General features: G+C 44.7%; 1 protein-coding gene across 1 annotated transcript; it reads right to left on the bottom strand.

Moving 5' to 3' along the window:
- Positions 1–3,221: 3,221 nt before the first annotated feature.
- LOC115574949 (cyclin-dependent kinase 5 activator 1-like) lies at positions 3,222–12,069 on the bottom strand. The gene is made up of 3 exons (XM_030406650.1): positions 11,243–12,069; positions 8,883–9,516; positions 3,222–8,775 (listed from the first exon to the last, which is right to left on the bottom strand). The coding sequence occupies exons 2-3, from the start codon at positions 9,396–9,398 to the stop codon at positions 8,284–8,286; spliced, it is 1,008 nt and encodes a 335-aa protein (XP_030262510.1). The 5' UTR covers positions 9,399–9,516; positions 11,243–12,069; the 3' UTR covers positions 3,222–8,283.
- Between the last annotated feature and the right edge of the window lie 5,716 nt (positions 12,070–17,785).

The raw sequence follows: 17,785 nt of genomic DNA, 5'->3' as shown, positions 1-17,785 counted from the left end.
AATATAAATCTTTTAAAACAAAATCAGAATACTTTAGTCAGTCATAAGAATATTAGAAAACAATCTTACCAACTAGGTCATTTTGATATACATTTAAGAGCCACATCATACAGTGTGTGATGGACAGGACAAGCATTAGCCTGTGCTCTTTCAGCACCACGGAGAGCACCACCCTCAGAGACATCAGTACTCTTTGAGCAACCTGGACAGGAGCAGAGTGACCAAGAAAACATCCTTCCATCTAAAGGCACGTACAGCATGCTCTGCAGGGCCACAGGGAGCTGGAGCGAGCAGTGGGGCACCATGGACAGGTCGCTGGTTCACCACAGGGCTGACTACAAACAACCATTCACACTTACAATGTGAAGTGACGAACTTACTCTTGCTGTGGAGCAACAAGATAAGATACAAATTGCTTTTGACATTTCAATTAAATGTAGTCTTAGCCATTATCTATGTATTCTATGTATTTACCTTCTGTTGGGATTTTGTTAACCTAAGCAAGTTAACTAACTAAGTTTACCAGCTTCATATCAACCCTTTCTATTTTACCTACCATGGACCAATCTTACTTTGCTGCTTTAAAGAGTGTAAGTGTTTGCTCGCATAATGCTGATCTACTTTTAGCATAGGGGGTACAAAGAGCAACCCTTTTACTCTTCCCTCTATACTTTATGCAACCCTAACAAAACTTGGAAAAATGGAACCAGAGACCGGTAATACCCTCGGTAAAAACAGCATTCAATGTTGGTGTTAAAAAAGGGGCATCAAGTTTGGCCCCAGACTCTGGTACAGCTTTCCCTCCTTTAACCAGAGGTTGGTACATGATGTCTCTTTTAATATGTTCGTCTTGGAAGCAGATGCTCGTGAAAATTGGTCACTCCACTTGAGGGCTTTAACCATTGAATTAATGCTAGCACAAAGGATTGTAAAGTCATCCATCTACAAGGACATTTTAGCCTCCTTCCCATTACTGCCAGGGACAGGATGGCCCTGGATATCAGTGCATGTTTTATCCCACAGGCCAGAGGCTCCATGGCCACGACAAACAGGCTGCCTGATAGCAGGCAACTCTGTCTGACCCCTAATTGAATCTTAATAGGTTCGGTGAAGTGACCATTAATGTTGACTCTACTAAAGCAATCAATTTACAGTAAATGAATCCATGCCCTCAACAGTGGGCTGAACCCAAACCTCACCAGTTCTTGCTTTAGATAATCATGGCTTATTCTATCAAAGGTCTTTTCAGAATCCAGGCTAGCAATACATACATTGCAATCTAGTCATTCAAGTATGAATCTCTTATTAAGGCAAGGTTATCACTCATGGAGCGACATGGAACCACACAGGTGTGCTCAACCCAAACCAACCTCTCAATCACTTCCTGTTGGCGAAGATAGATAGCTTAAAATCTTACGATCAACACCAAGGAGTGTAAGGGGGCTCCAGTTTTTAAGATCTTTTTTCCCACCTTTTTTAAATAGAAGAGAAATGGTGCCATCCTTTAAGGATGGTGGTAGTGACCCCAATTGGAGGCACTCATTGTACATCTCCAAAAGAGGGCCATTGAACTCTGCCCAGAAGGTAGGGTCAAATTCTTTTGGCGAACCATCTGCCGCAGGGGCCTTGTTATTTTGCATGCTTTCTACTGCTTTAGTGGGTTCATTCAGAGATATTTTACTGTCAAGCTTTCCTTTAAATTCATTTGCATTTTTATTTACTTTAGATAGAAGGCTTGCTTTCCTCTTTTAAATCTTTTTGTAAGATGAGAGTAGAAGGAGTGTACACTGAGTATCACATATATATTTCTGTTTTTTCATGTCTCTCTTTATCCTTTAACCCTTCGCTGAAGTTTTTAGGCCTAGCTAATCTTTTTTTTTTTTTTTTTTTTTTTTTACAAATTCTAGAACATTTTCACATTCAGCATGACATCTCTCTCTTCAATTTAGTTATATCCTCTGGTACATCTAGGCCAGAATAAGCCGTTATGTAAAAATAAAAAGCTCTTTGTGGAGCTTTAGACGTCTCTTTTGAGCTTTTCTTTTACCCACCTCTATGAAAAACTTTTTTGCTCTAATCGTCGACGTCTTCCCACCGCTCCCCAACAGAGCTGAAAAAGGTCTTAAGAGAAAGCCACTGCTTAAGGTTCACCTTAAAATCACTGACCACCTTTGCATCATGCAGTAGGGATATATTCAGCTCTCGGAACTCAACATGGCAATACACACTGAATACTCTTAACATCGACGCAGAATTCTCCCATCTGTCCCACATGTTACCCTCTGTATGATAAAACCATCTAAATGATAAATCTAAATCTAAATCATACCACAACCCCTGAAAATCTTTTTTTGTTGTCGTCCGACCATACAGACGGGCCATGGCTCCATCCTGTCCTCAAAGACCTTGTAACTTTCCCTGTAGGTTACATTACATTCTTGAAGAAAGATGATTTCATTACCTTCTGAATGTAGAAAAGTAAAGGCTGTCGAACACTTTACTGGGTCATTCAGTCCTTTAGTAGCCTATTGAGGGATGCTATGGAGAGAGGAGCCACTCAAGTGCAGTTCAGAGGGGTCAAGAGGGTTAGTTCAGTGACATCGACTTTTTCTTAATTAGCTTCTTTTTCTTTGGTTTCACAACTCTTTCTACCTTTCTTGACATGTCTTTGATCAGTGTAGTAGAAGAAAAGCAAAAGGGGGCTTGTGTGGATTGCGGCGCTTCTTCAGCCTGTTCTATGGAGGTTTCTGGAGTTGAGATCTGACACTAACGCAAGATTGACTGCAGATGTTGACATTGGCTTTTGGCTGTTCACTGATGAGGAGGCAGATGAGTCTGGTCCCTGTTGGATAGTGATGCTTGGTGGCAGGGATGTTCAACTCTCTGCGTCCTGGAAGAGAAGATCTGCCTTTGGCTCTTGTTTCCCAGCTGCTCTGTGAGGGTTAAAGCTAGCCAGCAGGTGGCAATCTCATTGTGAGGGTTAAAGCTAGCCAGCAGGTGGCAATCTCATTGTGGAGGCAGCGGGTTGGACGCTTCTTCGTCATCAGATAGCTCAGCACTCCAGTTCAAGACTCGTGCCCCATCTTGTACTTCCTTTTCCAGGTCCGACTACGGCTCTTCACTTACCTGTTGGGGGCGATGCTTGGTGGCTGCACTGGGTTTGCGTGTGAAATGGGCGCTTGGTTGTTATCAGGGTTTTAACAAGTGAACAAAGAAGACCATGCTTGTAAAGGTTTTTATATAAAGTACCTGTAACAGTTGATCAAATTATTCTTATTTCTCACATACATATTCATACATCCACATAGTAACAGACTGCAGCATCAGCACTCTAGTAACACTAGTAGCCTTGACTTTTGTTCAACGAAGATTCTTGTTTACACAATATGATTCACAAATGAAAAGGAGGGAAAACCATAATAATGTCAGTATCATTATCATAAGCTTCACATGTTACACGATAGTTTTTGTCTTGTCCGTGTTGCAAGATAAAATATGGCACATATTTATGAGTCGATCGATGATGAGAGCATGTACAGGAGGGGCTATCATCAACCCATACGTTCCTCTCTCCAATTCTAGAAAAAAGATTCATTCTTCCTTGTCCTCTTTTTTTTTATTGTCCTTGCACAGCTGGAAGGACCGGAACTGGTGGAAGCGAAAATAATGAGAAATCCGGACGGGATTTTTGCCTGTCCACTCCTTCGTTTCACAGAGAAATGTATCATATCCCCCTTCTTGTCTGTTTTAAGCTGTCATCTGACATCCACATGGTCTTGAATAATCAACATATAATACAATTTTGTGTGCGGGTTTGGGAGTGTGTTTTCAACACAGGATAGATGTCAAACTATTTTAAGAGAAATAGTCAAATTGACCATTCACTAAATCCCTCCCCTCGAGCAGTGTTTGCAACTGTAATGTTAGCAATGTAACCTAGACACAGCAGGCCTGTCAAGCTTTGGATTTCTCTATGTGAGGAACCCATGTGAACACAGTAGTTATGTAGAGAGGCTTGTCATTTCAAGAGTTCCAAAATATAAGAAACTGATCAAACAGTATTTGCTAGGGTGTTGGAATCATGAACGACTACCAACCCTACTTTACTTCCAGGGCAAAGGAACACGCAGGCTACAGTACATTAGCTAGTTTGTGGGGCTACAGTTTACATAAAGAGCCAAATCCCCAGTGTGCCATTTTTCCACTGTGAGGATGCCTTTACTGAATCTGGGGCAGTTTACACTTTAGCAACAACTGACAGCTTTTGCCAGCGTTAGCTAGTGTTACATTAAAGTTACATTAGCATAATACTCTTGTAACGTAAAACGTGAAACATACACAGTCTCTACTTATATGTTTACTTATGGTTACAATATTTGGACTAGGTAGCTCTGCACTGCAACAGAAAAATGACACCAGTTACCGATCATCAGCCGGTTAAAACGCTAACTTTATCCCCAGGATCTAGCGTTAGCATGAGATTGCGTATGTAGGATAGCCGTAATCTGCTTATTTAAGAGCCCTTTTACACAACGAGTCAGCTGGAAAGTCAGGAGGTAACCGCATTTTTATCCAACATGTTGAGCTAACATTAGCTTAATTAGCTAGCTACAATTGATATAATCTGCCGGAGACCGTTGCCAGCTGGAAACAGACACATGATTTGTCTACCTCTTTCTGATAATTAAGGAACCCATTTGTTTCATTTGTAAAACCTTTCATCGCTATCACTGTAAACTGCACATGTGCCATGTAAGAACAGAATGCTTGACAGGTGTAGCTACAGTGGCTAGAGGCGGCAGCGTTTAGCGAATGGTCAATTAAACCTTAATATTTACCGGAGATAATCCAGATTATCAACACAAAAAAATCATCAGTCCTCCACTGAATAGATGACAGTCAAATAATTGAAAATCATATCAAAATTTATGCTCACTGACTTTTTTCAATTAACCAAAGGAGGATGTGTCACATTTTGTCTTTTGTTAATTAACCTGCTGCGATATAATTCCCATCAAACCAAATAAACTGAAATAAATAAATGAAAAAGAAAGAAAGACCATTAAACAGTTCTCTTGGGAATGCTGTTCAGAGAAATGCTACTTGTATACTGTTCAACCCATCAGAAACAGCGAGGAGGAAGGATGTGTAAACAAGCTAGTTTGCCTCGGATTCATTCTTCATGTGCATATTTGTCTCATGTGAGGTCTGACTCTGCGTCAAGGCTACATTATTTTTACAGCATTGTTCCTACTGCAGCCCGGTCACTAATCACCTGAACACAAAACACAACCAGAATTTAAACATCACCTGCATCATGGAGACACCCAGTCTGGAAACAGACACCATGTTCTGTTTAGTGAACAAATTTGTAAGACCCCTTTCCCCGTGTTTCATAGCAAATAGGGAACCGTTATTTCAAACGTTTTATCGTGTAAGAGAGCTGGCTGAATACAGCTTTTGAAAGATTATAAATCCACTAGCAGAATGATGAATGCTCCAGCTTTGGATGACTCCAATTTTGGCTTACATTTCGCAAAGTGACACATAAAACTTCACCGTGTATTAAAAAAATCACAAGCTTTTCATTTGGACTCCACTTCCTTGACACCTGAACAAAGTTCCTCTTTTACGGTCGCCATGTCTGACACAAGGTAGCAACATCGTGAAAAAGATTATTCATCATAATTCCTTTACAGTCTCTCTTGTTCGGTGGTCGGCGACTTTGAGTTGGCTCACGTTTCTTTGTGTTTTTGTATGAAATAATGAGTCTTTAGAACGATATGGCACAAGATCTCTGCCCTGTTTGAGAAGGCGGAGCGTTTTCTAAAACTGCAGACAATTCATCAGCTATGGTTAGACTTAGTGATGTGACATCATCAAGGCGAGGGATCTCTTGAGGCACGCGGTTGACTTTTTTGACAGTTGTACGAGGTCTTCCAGCATCTCTGCTTGGGTTTTAGACCTGAACATTTTTAATAGAAAACTGGAAGTGTGAGGTTTGAAAGAATGGGGCGTGAAATTCACTTGCATTATGGGACGTGTAGGATTCAGCATTTTTTTATTCTATGTCTCTTGTGATGCCCCCAGGCTGTATTAAACTTCCATGCTTAATTGCTGGAGTGGCCTTTGTATATCCAAATTGAAACTGCTTTTCAGCCCCTAAGCACCATGAAACCAACCATCTTGATAAGGGTCAGCACAGGCAAGGATACAACCGGCCTTCCACCATTTCCGTCATTAGAGAGTCTTTGTACCAGGTCGCCTGGATGTCACATCACTGAGTCTAGCGTTCAGCAGTTCTCTTCTGTAACATGTGGTGCGGTGCGCCCAACACAAAGCAGCATGCTAGGAAACCTATAGAAGCACACATGCATGTCAAACAACTCAGTGAATAAGTAAGCCATCGGGTCAACGCGCCCAGAGAGTGTCTAAATATCAGATGACTGGATTGGACGGAACCGCACCAGACAGGACACGACCAGTTCAGACTGGACAGAGAGAGAGAGAGAGACAGAATCTGTGTCGTTTCAGTTTGATTCCACGGGGAGTTATGAGCGGAGGAAAGAGGAGGGGGAGGTGACGCTTCAAACAGCAGGGGAAGTCCTCTGAGGCGACAAAGGCGACGTCAACGCGCCGTTTGTGGAAGAAAAAGTCACATGTACACTCGTAGCGTCTGCCTTCGCCCACACACACCTGCTGGAATATAATCACGTCTTCTTTCATTCTGATGTGAACAGCCATTGGTCGAGGCGGATCACATGATCTACCCTCTGAACACGTCCTCCACAAACCCAGCTCGACCGATCATTCATACAGTATGACGCACACAACGTGAGTGAAGCGTCTTTAAAACAGAAAGATCTTTCTTTCTTTCTTTCTTTCTATCTTTCTTTCTTTCTTTCTTTCTTTCTTTCTATCTTTCTATCTTTCTTTCTATCTTTCTTTCTTTCTTTCTTTCTTTCTTTCTTTCTTTCTGTCCTTCCTTCCTTCCTTCCTGGACTGCAGGGGAAAGTGCAGGGGTACAGGCAGGAATGAAATCATTGCCCATGTAAAATTTGCCCTGGACGGGTCAGTATTGCATTTTCCCACATTTTTGTATATGTAAACATCTTACAGAAGGGCTCGCTTAGTGATTATTAATCTGTGGGGATTAGCATTTCATACTCTTAAAAATAAATAGCTGATCTCCCGGTTCATAGAAGATTTGATGGATCCCTTAAAAGTACAGTACATTATGTAAGACGCCAATGAATAAATCCACTACAGCACAAATTATGCCAAGTGACTTAAATTTCACAGTCTGACAAGTTTTGCGTTTGTGGTTCATTCTAGCTGAGTGCTAAGTGATGGTATTATTCAACGCTCGGAAAGTTTCAACAGTGGACCTCACAGCCAATGTTGGTGAGTGCAATAAGCTCGGGCAGGACAGAAGGAATAAGGTAAAGTGGAGTTGGCAATAAGCGGGGGTTTATGTGCAAGGACATATGAAGTGACCTCATGCAAGGTGTTCTGTGTTTTTCATTACCCGGACATTTCTCTATAGCGATAATGCCCGGTTGCTATCATACAATATCCTCGTATCAACATCCTCTATCTTTGCATTTATGATATCGCCCTAAATGACTTAATCCGTGTTGTCTGGCATTTCTAAACCCATTCATTTCTGTTATCTCACTGAAACAAGATACAGGTCAGACCTCGGGCGACACGTACAAATGATTGTTATCTCTTACTCACAGCCCGTTTATGTCACACCACCGGCCCTCATCTGTGTTAATGGTTAGACCATTCTTGAAAAATGACCATATCTCTGCCTTAAAGCTTTTCATTGTCACATCCTGAGCCAGGATTGGATACCTGTCGGTCTTGAGAATCTAACCAGATCCAATCATGTCAAATGATGTGGCTCGCGGTGCGATCAGCACTACAGTAACCCATTTTAGAAGAAGTGCCTCGGAGGCCAGCTGCTGCCTTCACGGGACACAGCCTAACCCTGACACTAACGTTCAGTAACTAGCCTTTGTTGGTGTTAGGGTGGCTTTGTTCCCGAAATGACATTTTTTGTTTAATCCCAGAGGCTCTTTGTTCTGGGTCACGATCAGGAAATTCCATGAATGGTAAAACAGTAGAGACGCCAGACAACAGTACTGCCTCAAGGTATCACTGCTGCACTGCATTATATGAGTCCACCCATCCTCAACCTAATTAGCTAATTCTCTATCCACCCTTCCCTCCTTCCTTCCTTCCTTCCTTCCTTCCTTCCCTCCTCCAAGCTCCTTCTTATCGATCAAGGCCTATGAGGAGTTTGGTCTTCTCCTCCTCTTTCTTGCTCTCGTTCTTCAGGTCGGCAAACACCTGGGTGAAGAAGTGCGGGTCGGTGTTGATCTGGAGCATCTTGCCGCTCATGCGGTTGATGATCTCCAGGCAGCGGTCCCAGAAGGCCTCCTTCTCGGCCTCGACCAGGAAGGGCTTCAGCGGGTAGGAGATCTCGTTGCCCATGTAGGAGTACGACAGGTAGAGGCAGGTGAGCAGCGAGGCCTGCAGCTCGCGCTCTGAGGCCACCTCAGACGAGACCACGTCGCGGCACAGCATGTAGAGGAAGACCACATTGGCCGGCGTGATGAAGCCCTGGTCCTGCCAGCCCTGTAGGAGGAGGGAGCGGTCCACGCTGCGCAACCACAGAACCGGATCCGTCGGGGATAGACGCTTCAGTCGGTAACACCGACGGCACAGGAACTCGCCCAGGCTGCGCATCAGCTCACTTGTGGAGGCCTGGGTTGGAGAGGTACAACAATATAAATAGTAATAGAAAAGAAGGGATAGTAAGAAAGGAAGGGACTGGTGTAAGACCAAAGGGAAACAGTTAAGATGTGGTTTACCTGGACGATGACGCGTTTAGGCGTGCCGGCTGCAGTAGACGGCTGGATTCCGGAGCCTGTGAGGGAGTTCTTTTTGGCAGCCACAGTAACTACATTAGCCAGGGTCTTGGAGGTGGGCAGATGGGAGGAGGTAGTGGTGCTGGTGGCTGAGGGGTCCTGGCTCGATGTGTACGATGACAGGTTAGCGCAGGACTGAGACTTCTTCAGCTTCAGGCTGTTGGAGGCCGAGTTGGCCAAGGCGGTGGCCTGACCATCCGGGGAGCTCCCCTTCCCACCATCGCCAGCATCCGACTGCAGCTTCTTCGAGCCCTTCCTCTTCGCCGATACAGCCACAATACGCTTCCATGGCAACACATTGATAATCGAGGGCCGCTTGAGCGACTTTGCGGCCGCTGTGGCTGCATCCTTGGCGTTCTTGCTGTTCTGGACCGCCGTGTAGTGGCCTACTGTGGCCGGGCAGTCTTCAAACAGCACCGCTTTGCGGTAGCTGGGAGACAGCGACAGCACCGTACCCATGACGTTGGTGTGAGATTTACCAGCGGGGTGGAGGAAGGGTGGAGTGGGGGAGAAGCTCTTTGAATGGTCTAGACAAAGAGCTTTAAGGTGTGTGTCTCACTTCTGGAGGAGATGGAACCTGGGGGTAATGGCAACACTCCGTTAGTGACGTTATATGTAATAAACAAGCTATCAACAACAAATGTAAAATGACTTGAAAAATCACAACATGGCTCCATAACACTCATCCAAAGTGTCCAGAGGCCCCCGCATTTTGGATTCTGGAGACTTGGATTACACTAGACAAACAATTTGGAGCAATTGTATCATATTTCGGTTGTTTATTTTTAAGATTGTAAATGAGTCCCCATCTCCCTCAGTTGTTTGAGAGACTGCTGCGACGCTGTTTTTGCTGTGAAGCTCCAGAAATGTTTCGTAGACTCAGAAACTGTTTTTTTTGGGGGGTAAGTTATCCTTTAAGTTTGAGATTTATTCATTTATCTAATTCTGTCGAGCTACTGTTTCGAGAACTTTCACAACAACAGAGGTACGCTTATCTTTTTTCTCTGAACGCTTTTCAGTGCAAGAGGACCTCGAGTTAAGACACTTTCCGTCTGATTCCAAGGTGAGAAACGTATTCTCACGCTCGTGTTTTTACTTATATTGCGATTAGCGAGTCAGAGGGAGGAGGGATCACGGCCTCTCGCTGGTTCTCATTCTTGCTCTTCCCTAATGCAGTCAGCTCAGCGGGGATCTGACTTCACCGACATGTTTTTCCAAAAAACGACTCACTGTACGTTTAGACGATTGTCGTCGTCATTTCTTTCTGTCTGTATGATGAAAATTATTAACATGTGTTAAAAAATGAATAAGTGGATGCTGAGTTGAGTAGTTATTTGTTTGGTTTTTTTTCATTTCGATCAAACCGCCTGTCTTCACTTGTTTATTTGAGAGTGAGTCAGAGGAAGCCCCTTAAAAACACTGAATGGCATCATCATCATCATCATCAGCATCATCATCCTCACTGGCTAATAAAGGCAGAATGAATAGGGTTTTCCCAAGAAAGCAAACAAGCACTGTATAGACTCCCTCTCCATCATCACTGATGAGCCAGTGGAAGTGTGCTGGTGGTGTTTGTATCTACAGAGACCCTGTCCTCCGCCTCTCCTCCACCTGTCTGTTCTTGATTCCCTGTGTTCAGAGTGTTCATCATCAGCGAGGCTTTTACAGAAGACTCCTCCAGCACACGATGAGCTCTTCATCAGGCTGACAGAGCTGAGCTCTCAGCCGCCACACTGAGCCACACCGTTTGGAGACATTCCTCCACAGCTAACCAGTGTCTCGCTGTCTGTCAACCTGCGACCGTGAATTTCATTTAAGCACCGAACCGAGTCTTCCTGTGCGCCGTGGAACACCTCTGCTCGCGTGTGTCCGACTCGGGCCTGCCGCAGCGCCACCGTTCACTGGGTGTTATATAAGAGCCGAGATAAGGCCACAGAGGCACGAGAAAGAACTGTGCGCAAGCATCCATCTTAGCTTCAAAATGGAAGCCTTGAAAACAAGCCCCTCCAACACACGGCGGCTCCAGGCCTGCGCCCTCACACATCCACAGCCTCCACGCAACCAGTCTGATGTCTCGACTGTTGGTGTGATCCGTTGTTGTTTTTTTTTTATCTGATTGTAAATGATGGGTGCTCACAACACCCGAGCGTTAGCCTAAGTGATTCATGTGTCTATGTCGTTGGCTTTTCGCATTACTCAGCTCCCCTCACAGGGCTGGCTTTTTTTTTTATTTTAATTTTTTATGTTTTATCATGTGCAGACATAACAACGTGTTGTTCAAACAGCCCTCTGTGTTCTCCTACCTTCTGATCAATCGACTCTCCTTTTGGAATCCATACATCACACCTTGACCCGCTGGCTCCTGCTGGGCAACTGCGGTCAAAATGTGAAACCGCGCTCCCAGCACAGGCTGTCCAGGGTCCAGGGCGTGCGGCTCCAGACGGCTCGGTCCCCGAATGGTGTGGAAGCCACCCAGTGGTGCAGGCCGACAGGTCTGTCTCCCGGTGGGCTGCTGCCTTTTCCTTTTCCTTTCCCTTTTTTTTTTTTTTTTTTTTTTTTCTTTTTACCTCAGACCTTCATTTATGAAAAGTCCCTCGCTCGTCGATGGGAATACAGATGCGAAGCAGATGCGAAACGTGCCTCGGTCCGTCGCTCGCAGCGAGTGGGAAGATGTCTTCCATCGAGAGCAGACAGTCTATACGGCCGCGGCTGCTAACGTCCCGCTGCGATGCTCACGGCTCGGACGGACCTCTCTCACACGTCAGTGGAACACCGGGCCAAAGATCTCAATCAAAACACAGGCGGAGAACACCGTGAGAGGAGGAGGAGGAGGAGGGGGGAAAATGGCCACTACGGATTCCAAAAATAGGATCTTATACCTCAGCTATGCAAACCTGCCAGAGAGAGAGCGAGAGACACAGAGAGAGAGCAAGAGACAGAGAGAGAGAGAGAGCCGCCGCTTTGATGCGGGCATCTGCAGTTATTCGGGTTGGATGCTGGAGAGGAACGGCGGCCTCTCATTGGCTGCTGCCGGGATGCTGCTGCCGCTGGACGTCGATGTCTCGCTCGCGCCGGCGAAGCCATTGGCCGTCAGGAGGCTCCAGCCTATCAGAGCGTTCGCTGTCCGAGGTGCTGAAGCAGCCGAGCAGATGTGTCAAAGCTGCTGCTGCTGCTGCTGAGGAGGAGGAGGAAGAGGAGGAGGTGGAGGAGGAGGAAGAGGAGGAGGTGGAGGAGGAGGAGGAGGAGGAAGAGGAGGAGGGGAGGAGGAGGAGGAAGAGGAGGAGGAGGAGGGGGAGGAGGAAGAGGAGGAGGGGGAGGTGGAGGAGGAGGAGGAGGAGGCTTCTGCTCGAGATCAACACGGAGGATTTTATGAATCACTTCGAGTATTCTGAGCCCCGCTAACACTATGGGGTGCTAAATCCGCCTGCAGTCTACACGCCTTCATGCTCACTGTATGTGCATCACGCTGGTGTATGCTCAGTATGGCAGCAGGACCTGCTTCCAGACCAGCTGTAAGGTCACAAATCACGCTCGTTTTCAACCAAGAGTCATTTTTTTCTACTTTCAGCAGATGAATGTGAAAATGGGCCATCACATCATTCTACACACTGAAGGTCGATCAGGGTTTTTGACAGGCGGTTTCCAGCCTTTAAAAACAAAAACAAAGCCAGTGTCTGGATGGGAACTGCTGTTCCAGCAAACACACAATTCCCACCCTCTCTGTTTTGGGTTTTTTTTTGACTCACAGAACTGGCCTGAAGGGGGAAATACAATAGAATCAATCAAATAAAAGTAAAAAAAGAAAAGAAAAAAGGATTACAGATTTGTGTATCAGAACATTGTTTTCCTTTATTCCTCTCTATCGTGTCCCTCTCTCAGATTTATTCTGTGATCGTTTGGAGGGGCCGACCCCGAGGGAACTAAACTGCACGGAGCTCCACCTCGATCTGCTACTACAGTTAAATGTTTCTCACGCATCCATGTATCAGTAGTAACAATATGATTATGTCGCATATTGATGTTAGTCAAGGGACAGTTTTCTGCAAAGGAGTGCTTTGGCAAAAAGTACATTTGGCCTGTAATACTTCTTTAAAGTTTGTTTTCAGGACATTTACTTGAAATGACAATCACATGGATGTATTGACACTTAACTAAAATATAAGAATACAAGTTTGACTGAAAGTAACATTAAGACACAAACAGTATCATACTGTACATTTTTTGGTACTTCTTATTGGGAGACAGTTGGTTCAATTCGTAGACTTACGATCCATACAATTACTTTAATGTAATTGCAACATGAGGGTTCTTTAGTTCATGGCACAGCAGGCGACCTTTATCTGCAGGTGACCATTCAACAATTAATGTTTTCAATGATAAATTAATACTGATTGTTTGGGTTTAAATGAAGTATTTAATTCCCAGGTGATCTGCAGGGAGAACCTTCAGTTAACTGAACTCAAATACACAAAACCGAATCTTTATCTTCTCTATCTAGTACATACATTACAACTTGAACTATCATAATTATAACTTCATATTATTTAATGCAGAATGAATAGGGTCTTCCTAAGAAAGAAAAAAACACAGTATACACTCATACACATATAGTCTCAATTGTCATGTATGACCCACTGGGAGTGTGGTGGTGGTGTTTGTATCTACAGAGACCCTGCCCTCCACCTGCCCTCCACCTGTCCTCCACCTGCCCTCCACCTGCCCTCCACCTGTCCTCCACCTGCCCTCCACCTGCCCTCCACCTGTCCTCCTCCTGCCCTCCACCTGTCCTCCACCTGCCCTCCACCTGTCCTCCACCTGCCCTCCACCTGTCCTCCACCTGCCCTCCACCTGTCCTCCACCTTCCCTCCACCTGCCCTCCACCTGCCCTCCACCTGTCCTCCCACCTGCCCTCCACCTTCCCTCCACCTGTCCTCCTCCTGTCCTCCACCTGTCCTCCACCTGCCCTCCACCTGTCCTCCACCTGCCCTCCACCTTCCCTCCACCTGTCCTCCTCCTGTCCTCCACCTGTCCTCCACCTGCCCTCCATCCTGTCCTCCACCTGCCCTCCACCTGTCCTCCACCTGCCCTCCACCTGTCCTCCACCTGTCCTCCACCTGCCCTCCACCTGTCCTCCACCTGCCCTCCACCTGTCCTCCTCCTGCCCTCCACCTGTCCTCCACCTGCCCTCCACCTGTCCTCCTCCTGCCCTCCACCTGTCCTCCACCTGCCCTCCACCTGTCCTCCTCCTGCCCTCCACCTGTCCTCCACCTGTCCTCCACCTGCCCTCCACCTGCCCTCCACCTGTCCTCCACCTGTCCTCCACCTGTATTTTCTTGTTTCCCTGTGTTCTGTGCGTTTGGGCAGTGGTGTGTAGCACCCAGCACATAGCACAGCACGGGTTGTGAGGTCAAGACTCCATAAAAAAAAAAACAGCCAGCAAGTATGTTTCTGCAAAACCATGGATGCTGTTCCTTCCATATCTCTCCTGTTACAATGCTGTGCTTATGGTCAGCTCAGATCTAGGCATGGAAACCACACTGTATTTCACTCCTCCATTAGTGCCTCACTGTTCCTCTTGCTTTATGTCAATCATTCTTCGTTTTGTGGTTGCGGTGTCTTGCGAGACACACATATTATAAAGAGCAGAGTCAAAAATTAAGAGAAGCTGAGAGATGGAATCTTTCATCAAAGCTTCCCGGGCTGCTGAAGGGCCACGTCTTCAAGACACAATCTCCCCATTACACAAGATTTCCGACAAACATTTGTAAAGCTTAAGGCCTCGGCAACGCAAGCATTTGAAACCATTTCATTCCAGTTGAGTCACCACAATAAGCGGACCTGCTTGCTGAGGCAAAAGTAAACATATGCAGTGTTTTCAGCAATAGGAGGCATCTCGACAGAGCTGACCTTCATGGGGACAGAGACATGAAGAGAGTTACCGCTGTTTATTAGCTGTGTATAAACTGCTCCTCTTCAAGTAAACTGTGTGAATTTCCTGTTAACTGCTAGTCAATTCAGTTCAATTCAATTAAAAAAACTTTATTTGTCCCCTGGGGGCAATTGAAGGCACGTGAAGTAGTTGTACACAGACACAAACAAGTCAGCACCTTCAGTACACAGTCAACACATCAAGTACACAAAGTCAGCATGTTAAGTACACATACACAAAACAAATCAGATATAATAAAATAGACTAATTACTCGAAATAAGACATTTACAGTACTTTCAGCTAATGTTGCTAAGATTGGGGAGCTTTACTTTTACTTTTCCGTAACTTTGATAGTGGATAAAGAAAATATCTGGGAAAGTAGACGGAGAGAGCTCAGCTGACTACACCGCCTCCAGCAACAGCAGGTCGGCAACTAACCCTCCAAGTACAATCCTTGTCACAAAGCTTCACAGCAGGACAAGTTGTTAGGTCGTCCTCCCTCTTACAGTGAAGGATGCCCTGGAGAAGAGGCAGGCTGCATCATTCCTCCGCTCGTCCGTGTCGGAGCGTTTTGTCTGAGATGGCGCAGTGATGTCACCCTGTAACAGACCTGGTGTAGAACAGCTGGTGTCATGTATTGCCTCTCCCAAATGAAAGACCTGACTGACACCTAACACCTTGTTTTTTCAGCCTGAGGTAAGTGTGGAGGATGTTAGTTAGAACCTGGATTTATTTCAGTGGCTTTCTTTCCAAATCTAGCTCTACCCGCAGACGAAAGGGGTTAGAAGAGAGGAGGGGTTTTGTAAAGCTTCTGCTGTCGGTGAGGTGAGAGGTGAGAATGAAAGAATATTGTGTTGTGTCAAGAATATTCAACTAATCTGGGATCTTAGAGATAATGCTGCAACTGGATGCGAAGAAGAATAACCAGCTGACCTCTAAGACAATGAACACAACACTGAGTCACTGGCTATGTCTGAAAAACATATGTAAATATATAAGCAGTGCAGGATGTGTGGTGGTGATGAAAGCTGACAAAGGGTTCCGTGTGATGGATTGACTGGATATATGGATTGACTTTCAGTTTTCACAAGGTAAACAGCGGAGCAAACGGAACAACAGAGCAAAATGAGAGGGACTGCTCAGGATTCCGGCTTTTTCCATAATGAAGTGACACAATGATTTTGATCCAGGGTAACTTAGTTCAAAGTGGACGGGGGCAGTTTACGCTGTGACTTGTGTAACTTGCGCAGTTGACTTCAGCAAAGTTCCGTTTCCTGCGAGGCGATGCTGTGTGGAATTAACTGAAGAATAAAACACGACATAGAATAAAATAGAATAGAATAGTCTTTATTGTCATTGTACAGGAGAGTACAATGAAATTGAGGACACTGTGGCTTTTTTAAATTATTTGACGGCTTTTCTATCACATGGCTGACACATCATCCGACTCTGTGTCTGCTCGTGGCTTTGACAGAAGAAGCAACACAGCCGTCCCCTTTATCAGACAGGTGGAGTGGCGGGGTCACAGCAGCAGGTGGACTTGAATAAGGACAGTGTGGTTCATTGAATTTTAAGCGTTAGCTAGTTGTAATATTAAAAGTAGGCCTGGTGAATGCTACTGATGTTCTTCGAGGTTTGAGCCGTGCTGTGTCACTGCTGATCAGGTGACAGAGGAGCCCCGGCCAGGCTGTAGCTCATAGAGGAACGATTCAGGGCTCCAGGTACATTTGACATGGTGCTATACTCAATGTTTTACTGCATATGTGTGTCTGCTTACATACAGTTGGTGATGCATTGTACAAAGTTAATGTCAGGCCGGCATCATGTGTTATTTCATCAGGGTGCTGCAGCAGTCTTGCCTGGTCGTAGGCCTGGTTCAGGGAGAGGCCAGGTGGAGTTACAGGTGAGACCTCAACATAGACTATAACACTGTAATGTAATTCAAATGTAAATGTGTTTTTACACAAGATATAAAATGTGTAATTGATTACTTTATAAATGTGATGTTGCCTGCCTGCATATTTCCACATGCAGTCATAGAGAGTGTTCATTATATAATGTGGTCTATTTCTAAGGAAACTGGTCCAGCTGTAGACAGCTGTTGTTAATCTATGTATAATGCAAAGTTTAATGCAGTGGTTTGCACTATAATGTAATGTAATGCACTATGACTAAAGTAAAGTTCAGACATCGTTATCACACAGCCTCCTCATCTGTCATTAGTGTCATTACACTGCTTAACAACGTGTACAATTTTTCTCCCCTGGCAGCAGTGCATATATATTATCTTTATTGACAGACTCGAGGTCCAGATATAAAAGACACACACATTAAACAGACAAGCATAAGATTACACATAAATAGACATGTGTGCTCAATGGTTAAAAAGCATTCACATGTTGGTTCCAGTATTTCCAAAAGCTGGAGGAATACCTTGTCTCAGTTTGGGTCAGTCAAAGATATTATAATCCCATTCCTTGAATCAATCAGCCGACACATATACATTTATACATACAATTACTAAGTAATGCCTGAAAAGTGGGAACATTACAGTTCACAAACATCTTGCTAGCACTTTCCCACCTTGGGTATTTTTAACAAGATTCTAAGAGCATCATTATATGCCACTTTAATCTTATTCATCTTTGCTTTACTATGGCTACAGCCATAGTAAGCCTAGTGGTGGTGGTAAGGGGGTGACTGGCCATGTCCCCACCAATGTCAAAATCAGACCTACACCCTTGGTTATTCATATTGTATATATTGTTTTTCTACTTCTTCTTCTTTTTTTTTTTTTTTTTTTTTTACATATATTTATATATATAAAATAAATAGAATATAGATATATATATATATAGTATATATACAGTATTTGCCAATATACACACAATATCTGTATATATGTAGTTATCAAAC

Source organism: Sparus aurata, chromosome 23 (genome assembly GCF_900880675.1).
Source record: "Sparus aurata chromosome 23, fSpaAur1.1, whole genome shotgun sequence".
NCBI classification, from domain to species: domain Eukaryota; kingdom Metazoa; phylum Chordata; class Actinopteri; order Spariformes; family Sparidae; genus Sparus; species Sparus aurata.
This window is presented reverse-complemented; position numbering and strand designations above follow the sequence as displayed.